We start from the raw sequence: 13,832 nt of genomic DNA, 5'->3' as shown, positions 1-13,832 counted from the left end.
CATAAATTTTCAAATCGGTCAAGCCGTTTAAGCGGAGTTCAGTGACATACACACGTAGTGTAGAATTATATATATAAAGATAATGTTGTACGTTATATGAAACATCTTGAATGTCAAATCGAATGGCAAATCTCGTGTAAATTTGTACATACGTGAAATACTAAAAATGAGTATGGTATTGTCTTTTTCGACTCGGGAGTCAAATAAGTCTTATAACTCGAAAACTTAAATATGCCGGTATTTCGGTATTGCCGTAATCGGTACCAATTTGACGTTGAGTCAAAATTTTAAGCGAAATATTGGAAAGTAAAGTAATTTTAAGAACGAAAGATAATCTTAAGATCCTATGTAAGCAAAAATCGCTCATCTTAGTACTAAGGCCTAATATCGGTATTTAAAGGTATTTCTAATAGAAATTCTTATATTTGATTACTTTACAGGCGTCTTGTAACTAGGAGGTTTTCGGGTGTAGCTTTTTGTCATGTTTAACAATATTTTAAAGGAACTAAGACTGTACAAAATTCATTTAATTATGTCGCGCTTTTTTGAATAACACTTTTGTGAATGTTTTGTCTTTTCACGTAAATGTAGATTATTTAGATCCTTTAATTGCTCATAGCCTAGTTTCACGGTGAAATTCATAAAAAAACATTTTTTCAAAGACCTTTTTATTTTATTATTTTTATTTTTTATTTATTATTAATATTAGCATCGATTTTTGTCCACTAGTAAATGCCAGAAAAAATAGGGATCCGGAATTATTGTACCAGTGGTACCAATATTGCGACATTAGAGCATTGTAACAATATTGAAATTGGGCACAAAAAGTCGTCTTGGCACTTATAAAATTCTGGTCTTCTCTTATTAATTATCGAATCAACTAGATGGCGCCTTAAATAATTAACTCGCACTTGCTTGTACGAGTACACTTTACAATAAAGGAATTGATCAATTTTTATAGTTAAAAGTTTTTAAATAGGTGTTAATTATATATCCGAATATCTCCTAGTCAACAAATCTAATTTTATATGAATTTTCGATGTATTTTCAGTGAGAATTCTGAAGTTAGGTAACATTTTTGACGTATTTATGACAGTGTTACTATTTGTAATCGTCATATCAGTAGAGTAGGAACTATCAATAATGGATGTTAATATAGATTTTCAATTATTACACATTTGAATAACGCATTCAAATCAAAAATATGTTTATTTAACAATCAACATACCAGATGTATGACACGGCAAACACTTTTACCTATATTTGGTTATTCAGATTTGTTAGTTCTACAGTTCTTCCATAGATGGCGTATATTTTAATGGGGTAAAACTTCGCAATCTCCGTTGTAACAAAAATGTATTGGATTTGACATACGGCAGGCATTTTAAGCGCTAATTCTCGGCTCTGAATCTTAGCCCTAATGTCTATAAATAAAAAACACCGGCAAACATCTTGAACATATGTCCTTGCCTGTGCAGAAGCGACTTTAGGTATCACTGGGAGGGGGCGGCGGCAGAGTGACGTGTCGATCGCGTAATTGGTAAATCAGTTGACGTTTGTGTACGAAGCGCAAACTTTACCCCACTCCCTTGTTTAATGCTCAAGAAGTTTGCCGGTATCTATACCTTACAATAAACTTACTTAAAAACAAGTAGATGTGTAATAATTGAAAATAAACTTACGGTGTTCAATGTTGATCGGCTAGTTGTACGCATTATGTGTGTAGTAATATATGCCTGGATATGTAACAGGCTATACAATGTTCATAACTTATAAGAATGATATTTAAAAAAAATTGATCTAAGCCGTGCTTCAAACATCTTTTTCTTCGTATTTATGGAATATGAAGGTAAAATAGATGTTCAAGAATATGTATTTAGGTGTAAAACGTTCTTTGGGGTTGTATGCATTTATACCCAATTATATTATATATATAGTATGTACTATGTACCCCTTATATCCTTATAATAATGAGAAATGTGTACGTGTCTCGTTGTGCATATTATACTTTTATTGTAAAAATATGTGAGACATAAATCATTTTTATGAATTGTCAAACGTCAAGTTTGACAGTTGACAGTGCTCAAGACGTTTTGTTTTACGCTTAATTAATCAATTTCCGCCGAAAAATTTATTAAAAGTTTTGTTAACACAAAATATTCTATTTTAATAACGTGTAGAGGTAAAATATAACGGTGTTGCAACTTAATATTGAGCAGTGTTAAAAACCTTTAGTTATGGCAAAACAGTAGGAATATTTTCATTCAACAAATACACAAAATTTAAAAGAGACTAAACTACAGGTTGTTTCAATAATATATTTTAAACATTAAGTGTATGATAAGTTTGTAATTAATATAATGTTTATGGATTATTTTTTTCTGCCTTCATCTCAAAAGATATTGTGTAAGCGAGGAAATATTTACGTATATATTTTAAACATTTAAGTTTTGGTGCTCAATCTTTCTCTTGTTGTAAAGCGTGCATACGTTAATCTAGTCATTATTTTCATATATTAAAAATGTAATTATTAGAAAATGTGTCTTACTAAATATTAGGAAACGCGGCGAGTATGGAGGTTATCGCAAATATTAAAATGCTTATTAAAGACTAATTAATACCTTTAGTCAGAAAAGTCGTTTAATTATTAATAAAAAAGGGTGCGTGTACTTATGTACGCGCGTAAGAAGTTATACTTCTTTGGCATTTAAAATAGTTTTTAAATGGTTTTATTTAGCTCACCCCGTTTGTTTTATTCTTGGGTCAAATTTAGTAATTCAAATTTCACCCTCTTCCTGTCAACCGATTAATCTGAAATTTTGTATACACTTTGGATTTTGGTGACAATACAATAAACTAAATAAATAAAATAAAAATAAATAAATAAATAAATATTATATAATATATAAATATATATTATATATATATATAACATTATATTAAAAACTGTATCTATTTTATTAATTAAATATATATTATATTTATATTAGAATTTATTTATTTATATAAACTAACGGGCAAGGAACCTTGCAATAATGAAGCACTAAATGCATTAAACAAAATGCGAAATAAAAACTAAAAACTAGAAAATAAAAATAGGTAAAAAAACTTTTTAAGTTAAACGGTTTTATGTTAAACATACATTGCAATGTTTAAGATAAATGTACTAAAAACCAAAAAATAATAAAATAGATACAGTCGTGGGAATTATAAACATATGCATAGACTAGACTAAAATAAAACCGTGGGGCATGTCAATTGTCTACAATCGTTGATTAAAATGTTTGTTTTGTAATGTTACACTATAATTAGGCAGTTGTTCAACGATGGACGTGTGATAAGTAGGGCTAGAATGTGGAAACAAGCTAGCAAGCTCAATTATAAGCGAGTTTTAGGGTTTCATAGTGGTGAGCGAGTAGTACTTTTATCATATGTTTTGTCGATTAAAGACAAACTACGAGCAGTGAAACGATTCCTCGCCAGCCAGCAGTGTGAATGTCCAACGATAAACTAGTTGAAACATCTCTTTTATTTACATGGAGTGTATAACTATTGGAATTTCCATGAGCAAGAAAATAGTAAGTAATTTCCTGACCGTCTGCGGGCCAACTGCCTATTTTAACGACGAATTAAACGATTCTTCTATCGCACATTAAGTCGATAATTTGTAGACAATTGACGTGCCCCACGGTTTTATTTTAGTCTAGTCTATGCATATGTTTATAATTCCCACGACTGTATCTATTTTATTATTTTTTGGTTTTTAGTACATTTATCTTAAACATTGCAATGTATGTTTAACATAAAACCGTTTAACTTAAAAAGTTTTTTTACCTATTTTTATTGATTGCATGCAAATAATGAATTACAATTAAATAATCAAAGACTGGAAAAGGAGTCATTATAGTCAATAAAGTTCAGTTTACATTTGAAAAATTAAATAAATAAATATTACATTAATTGTAACATAAATTCTATTATTATTCGAATGTTGTTTTTAAATTATGTCCAATGCCATAGCATCTTCCGTGGGCAACTTCATTCTGTTAATTTTGTGTCACGGTGCGCGCGCATCGTAAAATTTCACTCTCATAAATTTTTCATAACGCGCCTAAAGAAGTATAACTTCAAAAATAGTTAATATGAACAAATAGAAAACTATTTTTCAAAATTTATCAGTTTATTGGTTTTTGATAAACTTCATTGACACCGACATTTAAGTAAGTGCGTTCATTATTTTGACCGAAAATTTTACAAATCATTAATTTAGAAATATAACCACTACTAAACATTTAAATAACGACTTGAGAATCATCTAAATATTTAGAGATACTCTAATATTTGCATTAACCTGGGATATAGGTTTAAAAGCTTGAGGAGGGTTGTAAGCACAAATACACTTTAGGTTTATAGATGGTTATTGTGACTGATTCTGTATTCAATCAGTATTATTTTAGGACCAAAAAACTTATTTAAATGGTTGTTGTACAAAATATTTTTTTTTTTAGTTTTTATGCTCACAACGTTTTTTTGTTCGTTGTTTTGCGTATTCATCAAGATATTTAAAGAATTGTGCCAAAATTACTGGCGTTTTTCGTGTAGTTATTTATTTTTTGTTATCTGTATATTTTTTAAGATTTACCAGATGTAATCCCAATGCATTTAAATTGTGTGTGTAGATATGTAGTCTTAGTATTTCTCACCTACTACTACTCTGTTATGGAAATAAAAAATCTATTTTAAATATTGTATGAAATGTATGTTAACTGTATGATAATAAATGGGAAAAATAAAATGTGTTTTATTAGCTCAGGATTTAAAATAAACAACAGGATATGTAACAAATTTTTAATAACAATAACAATAAAACCAACAACGTAACAAATAGCGAACGATAGTTCATAGTGATAGAAAAAGTGTAGAAAAGTAGAAAAGCATGCTTAATAGAATAGAATAAGAAAAATAGAAAGGAAGGAGAAGCAAGAAGATAAGAGAGAAATAGGTAAGAAAAGAAATTAAGAAAATAAAATATTAAGTAATTAATACATACATAATTTTGATATTGATAATGGTATTCTCATATGTAAGTATAAATAGGAAAGTATAGTTTAAAGCACAGACATAAAGTAAAGGTGTGTTTAAGTTTAAAGAATAAAAAAGAATATATATTGGAACAAGAATAATACAGAGAGTAGAAGTAAAAGATTGTAAAACCTTGTCACGATAGCTTTAAAACATGGCGGATATAATTGAAATAAGAAAAATAAAGAAACAATATGTCAAGATTGGTGAAATTGTGAATATGAAAGAAAGAATATGTGGCGATTTTAATATGTATTTATGTACTTGAAATGGAAGTTTTGGTGATAAAAAGAATAAGGAAGTAATTTAGGAAAGAATGTAATACAGTGTGGTAGTAAATGTGAATGTGTATAGTGAATGAAAGAAAACAATGCAAAGAACTAATCGAAAAATATGATATGGAGTAAGAAATAGAAAATGGTTTGTGACTTATGGTAGAAAAGAGTACAAGAGTGAAATGAAATAATGGGCTATTAAAAATTAAAAAAAGAAGTAAAATTTAACAGCTCCTAAATGATAAGATAGAAGATGAGATAAAAAACGAAATGGAAAATACAATTTTAATGTAGAATTAGGTATATAAATATAAGACAGAAAAAAGAAGAAAGAAAAAGATACTGAAAGTAAAATTTAATGCTGTCAATTATTATAGATTTACTAAAAGATTATATAGATAGAAGGAAAAAGAAAGAAAAGTAGAGAGAATTGTTAAGAAAAAGAAGAAGATACAAGAAATGAAAACAAAGTAGATAGATTTAAGAGAAAAATGGAAAGTTTGAATATTAAGAAATACTTGAGTTGTATTTACCTAAGAAAGGTTTAAAGAAAACATGATAAATGACAGTTTTGTTTAAACACATTATATTTAATGAGATAGAAAAATTATTAAAAATAAATATATGTAGGTATAAAAATAATGAATTATATATATATGGTATGAAAATAAGAGAAGTTTCGTGAAACACAGTAAATAAATGATCAAGAAAAGAGTAAATAAATAATAATAAATATAATGAGATTGAATTATATAGATCGTGGGAAAATAAGAGAAGTTTCGATCAAGAAAAGAGTAAAAGATGTATGTAAAAATTTGTTCAAAAACAGGTAATGATGAGATAAAAATAATATTAAATATATACATATAATGAGAATGTATTACGTATGAATGTATAATGAGAAAATAAGAGAAATTTCGATCAAGATAAGATATAGGTAAAATTAAATATAGATAAGTGAAATAAAATAAATGAATGTAAACAAAAAATATAAATAGAGGAAAGGAAGGAGAATGTGAATAGAGTATAGAAATGGCAAATACGTATAAATTGATAGTTCATACTAGAAAAAATATTACGTTTATGCTAATAATAGATATAGAAAAAAGTAATAAGGTTGAAACTGAGTTGAAGGAAGTACAGTAAAAGCTCCCTATTCGCGCTTCCTTTATTCGCGTTTTCACTATTCGCGGATTAAAAAAATGCAACCCAATTTCTTTATTCGCGGTAAAAAATTTCTTTATTCGCGGATCTAAAATTTCATACAAAATTCCAATAGGTGTTTAACGCAATATCATATAGATAATATGGAGTGTAATCCTGATATGAATGTTATGGAATGCTCGAAAAAATTTGACGTAGCAAAATGCATCGTAAACATAAAAGAATCATTGGACGAACTGAAACCACACACATTGAAGTTACGCTGGAAAAATCTATGGCCTGCTCTGACTGCAGAAAATGACGAAGAATCCGTGCAAGTTCAAACTTTGACTTTGGTTTAAGAATGGCAAATGAGCTTTGCGATTTTTTTATGAACATTGATTCATCTATGGAACGAAGTCTTAATTTTAAGAGGCAAATTGCTAATGCGACTGCTGAGTATCAGTCTGAATTGAAGGAGCTATTTAAAACTGCCAAGCAAGAGAAAATAACAAAATTCTTCAAACCATTGCCTAAGCCTGAGGATAATGATTACATAATCAAAATGTTCAATAACATCAATAAAATTGATTTTCTTATATACTTGTGTTTATTTATTTTGGCACCTAGGAACGTATCCCCTATAAACCCATATAAATTACCATTCTGTATTCACGGTTTCTGTATTCGCGGCATATTTATGGAACGTATACCCCGCGAATAAAGAGATTTTACTGTACATAATATAGAAAAATAAGAAGAAAAATCATATATAAAAATTATAATAATGAAGAGAAAGGTTTAGGAAGTAGTATTTATGATGATAGATTTATGAGGAAAATGAAATGAAATAGGTAAACAGAGAAACTAATTGATGATTGGAGACATAAAGCGTGATGAGAGAAAGTGTATAAAGATTAAGAATAGAGAGAAAAGGCTTGATAGGAAGATAGAAATGAAACTTTAGACACAATAGGTCTTGCATGAACAGATATTTCATATACTAGTCTACTCAATAGAAGGCGCAGCTTAAATTGCCGTGGGTAGTCTTTGTAAATGTTTAATAAATAGTTGCTATTTATAAAATCTTCGACCTCAGCAATTGCTTGTCTAGATTACCAAAGCCAAATCTAAATCAGCCGTAGATATTTCTTAAATATAAATCAAGTATGTGTCTAGTCTAAGTCTAAAAAAATAAGTGGAAATAGATTAAGATATAAACGTAGATAAGTATAGAAAGTAATGAAAGGAAATAAGTACGATAAGGAAGTGATAGAGAGAAAGAAGCATGTCTATAGAAATGAAAAAAAAGAATCAAGATTATAGATAACGTAGAATAAGCGAAGAAAGAAAGGAAGCATGAAATATAGAACAAGAATAAAGTATTTAAGAAAGTAAGAAGAAGCAAGAAAAGTAATAGGAAATACAATACTGCATCTTGATAGATGCATTATTTAAGCAGATAGAGTGTTAAAGTGAACTATCGTAGCGCTTATCACAGTTTACTTTGCATTATTAATCTATCTAACTATCTCTGAATGCGGAATTAACCGTCTAAAACAAATGTGCGGTAATTCTGCAATGTCAATCTTTGGTTATATACCTAACTTGGCAAGATTGTCTAATACTGATTGGATAAGTCATTAAAGACTCTAATGTTTATACGATTCTTGATTGTTGAGTGGATAGTCCGCATACCATCCAAAGGCTCCGTTATCTCCAGTTTGAGCCCCAAAGTCAACATATTCCCCGAAATCTGCAGGTCTTTCTGCATATTGTTCTAATGGTTCAGCTCTATTCTCTTGTTGCTGTATTCTTGGGGCTTGTGGTGGTGGGGGAGGTGCGAGAGCTACGCCTGAAAAGGTAATACATTTCTAAAGCTGTTTTTTTTTAACAATTAAAGACGCAATCTAATGTACGTGTAAACCGATTAATTCGAATTCAGCGGCGTCTTTAACTCTTGGACTTGACCTCAAATTCCTGGACCGGTTTTCTAAATAATTGTTTTTTATAGGCAATGAAGCTCATTGATTATATAATATAATTATATTAACATATCTATTGGATAGAAACCAATTCAGAATGGAAACCATAACCTTTAAAGTGCCTCGTACGCTTTCATAACGATTACATATGACATAATACGGGTAATTTCTTGTACCATACATGATATAAGTTATCGAAAGTACCGCTCACTAGACTTTATATAATGGACAATAGAGGAAAGTGATTTTGAATGCCATTCAAAGTGAAACATGTTACGCTTAAATAGAAAGTGATCCTTTGTAACTTTCACTTGAGGTCGCAATGTTGAGGTCGATTTACCACGTGATTGTACAATACACAAGTATTTTAATACTTAAGTCCTGTCTGTGGTAGTTATTGAGCATAATGTGTACATAATAACAGAAGGACATTAGGGGAATTGCGACATGAAATAGGACTTGATATGTTGGTGTTATAAAGTACCTTAAGTATCTTATGGGGGTCTTCGTATTTCCATTATTCCTTTCAATTATTTTTAAAGATATTTTTTGTCTACAATAATATTTTATATTAAAACAGTTAATCATAAAATTAAACTCTGTATAAATAAATTTAAAAAAAATATTTAATAAAATTTTAAACAATACTTACTTGGTTGGTTATACTGTTCCAACGGTACAGGCTGGTAATCATCTTGGTAAGCAGCTTGTGGAAGGGAAGGTGGTTCCAGAGTCTGCCTTGGCACCCGACGAGCGCGGAGAGCGGTCAGATCCAGAAAGGCTATCTGATCTGATGGTACCGCTATGTAGGAAGGAAGGGCTGATGCTGCACCAAGTACTGCCGTAAAGATGAACAGGTTCTGTTGATAACGGAGTTGGTTAAAATGGTTCTTAAATATAACCTATTAGAATATGTATTAAAAATATCACATAATTCAAACTGATTGGTAACTTTCGAAATTTTCAAGTATAGGTGTCAATTGATTCAAATTTGCAGCGAAAAGTTTCTAAAGGATTTGTAATAATTTTTATTTATTATTATTTGCGTTTATTTTTTAAGTAGATTTTCATAGTTCCCAATATATTATGAAACTAAATGCTGCTGTAGTCTGTGGTGCATTCGTGCTTAATCGAATGCAACCTACTTAAGTTCCATTGCACAAGCAACATTGAAGTATTTCTTGCACGTACAGAACGTGCCGAAATTAATGAGTGTAACTACAATACGTCAGAAATAGATAACATTGTGACGGATATGTCGTAACAAATACCGGTAATGTTTAAGCGAAAGTGACTTACGTGCCTGAACGAAACGTTTTGTAATTATCGATAGTTCTCTTAAAAACCTATGGTTTTTGGGATCGCGCTGATAGCCGCTATGATAGCGGTAATGTACCGGTACTGTTGCTTTAACAAATGCAGATTTTGTTGTAAGATTTAATATGATTACATCTGTTTTTAAATAACCATTAAATTGGTGTATCAATAATATTACGAAGACTATACTTGTTGCATTATTGTTAGAAAGCCCCATTTATTTTGGTAGCTATGTAGTAATGTTTATCGATGACGTATACATTGAATTGCTATTATATAAATAATATTCAGTGGGTATCGCGTAGTGAACTTTTGTTTATATATCGTCACTATTAGCGAAAGTTTTGTGACTGTATACTGTTTTTATTTATGTAATACGAGGCAAACGGGCAGGAGGGTCATCTGATGTCAAGTGATACCGCTGCCCATGGACACTGAAATTGCCAGAAGGCTCGCGTTGCCGGCCTTTCAAGAATTGGTACGCTCTTTTCTTGAAGGACACTATGGTCGAATCGGTTCGGAAATACCTCTGTGGGCAGCTGGTTCCACATAGTTGGTGGTGCATGGCAAAAACTGCCTTAGAAAACGCTCAGTTGTCACTAGTTTTCAATACGAAGTTGGCTGGAACTGAATTGCTCTCTAATATATATTTCGTTTACATATTTTAATTTGCAAAATTCGGACTATCTGTGTGTAATCGTTGATTAAGATAATACGTATTTTCGTGAGAAAATTTAAAGTATGTCAAGTAAAGTTAAGATGTAGTAAGTCTCGTCACGGACAGTGCGTTTGCGCAACTTATGTAATTGGAGTGCGCTGACTGACCGCGGAATATATTGTTTCAAATTCCCAGAGTTTAGTTGATGCTTTTATAACGATAGTCACGGATTAACGCAACAATTTTGAATCGTTTCTACTTTATGTTTAAGGCAAGTTAGATTTTGGTAAGCAACCGGAAATGATTGTAATTTTGCCTGAAATCGATTCTAGGACTATACGCCAGGCGCGTATATTGCATACTTTGCCCTTTCTCCGTTAATTTTTCGGAGATTTTGGACCATGGGCACACTCAACGTCATTAATTTAAAGCCTGTAGAAGATTTATTTTGTTTAAAATGTTTTATGTTCTTAAAAAGGTAACATTCGAGACCGTAATATTAAGAATATGATTAATAAAATTAATGGAGAGTAAAATGACAGCGCCCACCTCTTGGCCCTTAAACGCCTCCGCAATACGAAACAACTTTCAAATTGGCCCCAAGAATGTATCGACGGTAACAAATTAATATTTCGCATTAATTAATCTAATTAAAATAATGACGTTAGAAATTAAAATAAAATGAGAGACCTACGAAAACGTCTTAGGTCTTCTTAAGTCTTCTTATCTTTCTTTGGCTGAAAGATTGCGTTCAGGAATATAATGGGAATTCACGAGGTGGGGGAAGATTTCCAACAAGACAAGTTGAGGATCATTGTGGAGGAGGTGAGGACATAATCGAATTATTAAAGCCAGTCCAGTTGTTTATTTCTTAAACCGACGGTTTTCAACAACATTACATAAACAAATCAATAAATTAGGTTTCTTCCTCGACAATTGAATACTGTTTTAATAAATTCTGGTTGTAATAATCGTAAATGTCATTAAGGTCATTTTAATGCCCTTCACAAACTGGATTCTGTACAAATAAAAACACGATAATAAGAGCGATTTTGTAACGAGGCCTTGATTTGGTGTGGCGACGGAAATATTTGCTTTGTTTTCTTAATACCTTTTACTCGCTGAAGGTGAACGAGTGGGCGTTGGCTGTTATACTTATTACTTCCTGTACTAATAACAAAAAAGGTTTTAATGTCAGCCAGTATAGCGTAGACTTCGTTCAGAGTTATAATGATATATCGATATATCCGTTATCAATATCTGAGTGACAAACTTAAGGTTCTTTAGAGTCGAGACTTAGAAATAAGTGTGACTCCCGATTGTCATAAACTTAATTTAACTGTATTTTGACACACGGGTCATAGAGAGTCTTGTCACAGCGGCGAATTGCGATTTTTCCGACTTAATATGGCGTTTATTAAGCAATTATTAAACTCCGTTATTAATAAACGTACCTTAAATAGCTATTAAGTTTGTGTCTTTAAGACTTTTACTTTCAAAGTACATAAACTTAACAAAAGGCGGCATATAATGTTATGAACACAAATATATATTTGACTTTTTACTAATCAAAATTAATAATTAAAATAAGCCACTATAACTAACTACTTAAAATATGAAGTTTCAATCTCAGATATTATAGTAATAAACTTTACTCCTTAAATTGTAGTAAACAGACAGTACCTACTTACAATTCACTTTCTAAAGCAGCGTACAAACTCAAAAACGTAAATAACCATGAAGTAACGGTCAAGTTACATAATATCTTTTCGCTTTTACTAATGAGTAATTGAAAGTTTTTTGCAGTTCTATTTATAGCCGAATCCGAAATTGACGTTTTCCTTGTACCACGGAACTATGAAGGTATACGGATAAATGTACTATAAACTTCGAATAGCTAAGCAATGTTTTGTTCTTTTCTGTCTTCCACATATTCCAAATAAAAAAGAAATTAAAGTACGTTAACGAATCTGACAATTAATAGTAATGAAAACGCTTCAACAAAGCATGTACGCGAAGAAGAATTTTAGAATAAATTAGGTTCAAATTATAATAGATATGCATTAAACACAACAAATCAATGAAGTGTATTATAATTGCAAAATATCCATTAACAATACAATACAATTTTGCATTAAATTTCTATTAACCTCGAAGTAAAGAGTACAAGGGCTTTTGTCGAACAGGTTTTCATAATTTCATGCAATTTTCCGCCAATATGGCGTAATTAATTCAATGCTAAATATGTGATTTCTAACTGCGTTTCACGATGTACTAATGTTTGGTACATTTTACAGGGTCAATATATTTTGTTACTGCATTTTAGTAAGAAATCTTTATTATAGAAAACATTTTATGAGTTCTTTAATTGATTAGTCGAAATTATTGTTTAGCTGAGATGAATATTATTGGTGTTAATATTTATGAAAAAATTATGTTTCGTAATTATTTCATAAATTGGTCGACGGCCTTGCAATTAAAATGTTTCACTCTATAAATTATTTATTACAAAGGTAAATTATTTCCGTATAATATTGAGAGTAAGATACCAATACGTTAAAAATCCGTTAGACTATGTAATTTTGTATTAAGAAAAATAAAATAATTACAAAAAATCGAAATAAAGCACGTAAACCCCGTTTTAACTAAGGTACTCTGACTCTTTGTATCACACCGTTAATACAATTTGATAGAAAGAGACAAAAGAGAACTCTAGTTAAAAGATTCTACTCAAGTAGTCTACTTTAGTTTGTATGAATGAACACAAATAAGGCCTGAATATAACAAAAGTTATATTTGAATTTCGTCCGACATGGAAAATACATAAAAAATCTTAATAACTAAAGAGATAGAAAAAGCACAAGAAAGAAGTATATACATACGTATCTAAGTAATACTTATAAAAGAAGAGAAGAAAGAAATAGCACAGAAAACACAGCACAAGAAACACACTGAATTCAATGGAGTTTTCACGATTTTTTAACAAGATATTGTAAAAAATCCATTAAATTCAAACACATTGATAATCACTATAACTGACCATGGTGTATGGCGTGACAAGCGGCGTCCGAGGGGATTTCTCGACTGCGCCGGCGCAGCGCAGCACAATCTTATATCAACCTCTGGCCAACCAAGTTTCACTTTCTCTTGACTCGACTGATCTACTTATCGTACCTTTAATCGTACAGACACCACCCAGGATTACATTAACGAACGTATATTCATTGTGTTCTGATTATAAGTGGTTAAATAGAACAATATAAAAACATACATATATAAAAAAATATATGTGAAACATTTGTAGTTTATTTTTGGTTTTTATATAATAAAGTTTTTATTCGCTCCAAAATAATTTTTATTATCGTAATAAGT

The 13,832-nt window shown here is 30.4% G+C and overlaps 1 protein-coding gene across 1 annotated transcript; it reads right to left on the bottom strand.

Annotated features, from left to right (window-relative positions):
* Nucleotides 1–7,360: 7,360 nt before the first annotated feature.
* Nucleotides 7,361–13,630, bottom strand: LOC125060833. Its single transcript, XM_047665940.1, has 3 exons — nucleotides 13,501–13,630; nucleotides 9,138–9,345; nucleotides 7,361–8,355 (listed from the first exon to the last, which is right to left on the bottom strand). The coding sequence occupies exons 1-3, from the start codon at nucleotides 13,501–13,503 to the stop codon at nucleotides 8,153–8,155; spliced, it is 414 nt and encodes a 137-aa protein (XP_047521896.1). The 5' UTR covers nucleotides 13,504–13,630; the 3' UTR covers nucleotides 7,361–8,152.
* Nucleotides 13,631–13,832: the final 202 nt, after the last annotated feature.

This window comes from Pieris napi, chromosome 22 (genome assembly GCF_905475465.1).
Source record: "Pieris napi chromosome 22, ilPieNapi1.2, whole genome shotgun sequence".
In the NCBI taxonomy this organism is placed as follows: Eukaryota; Metazoa; Arthropoda; class Insecta; order Lepidoptera; family Pieridae; genus Pieris; species Pieris napi.
Note: the sequence above shows the minus strand (reverse complement) of the source record. Positions and strands in the feature narration are given on the sequence as shown.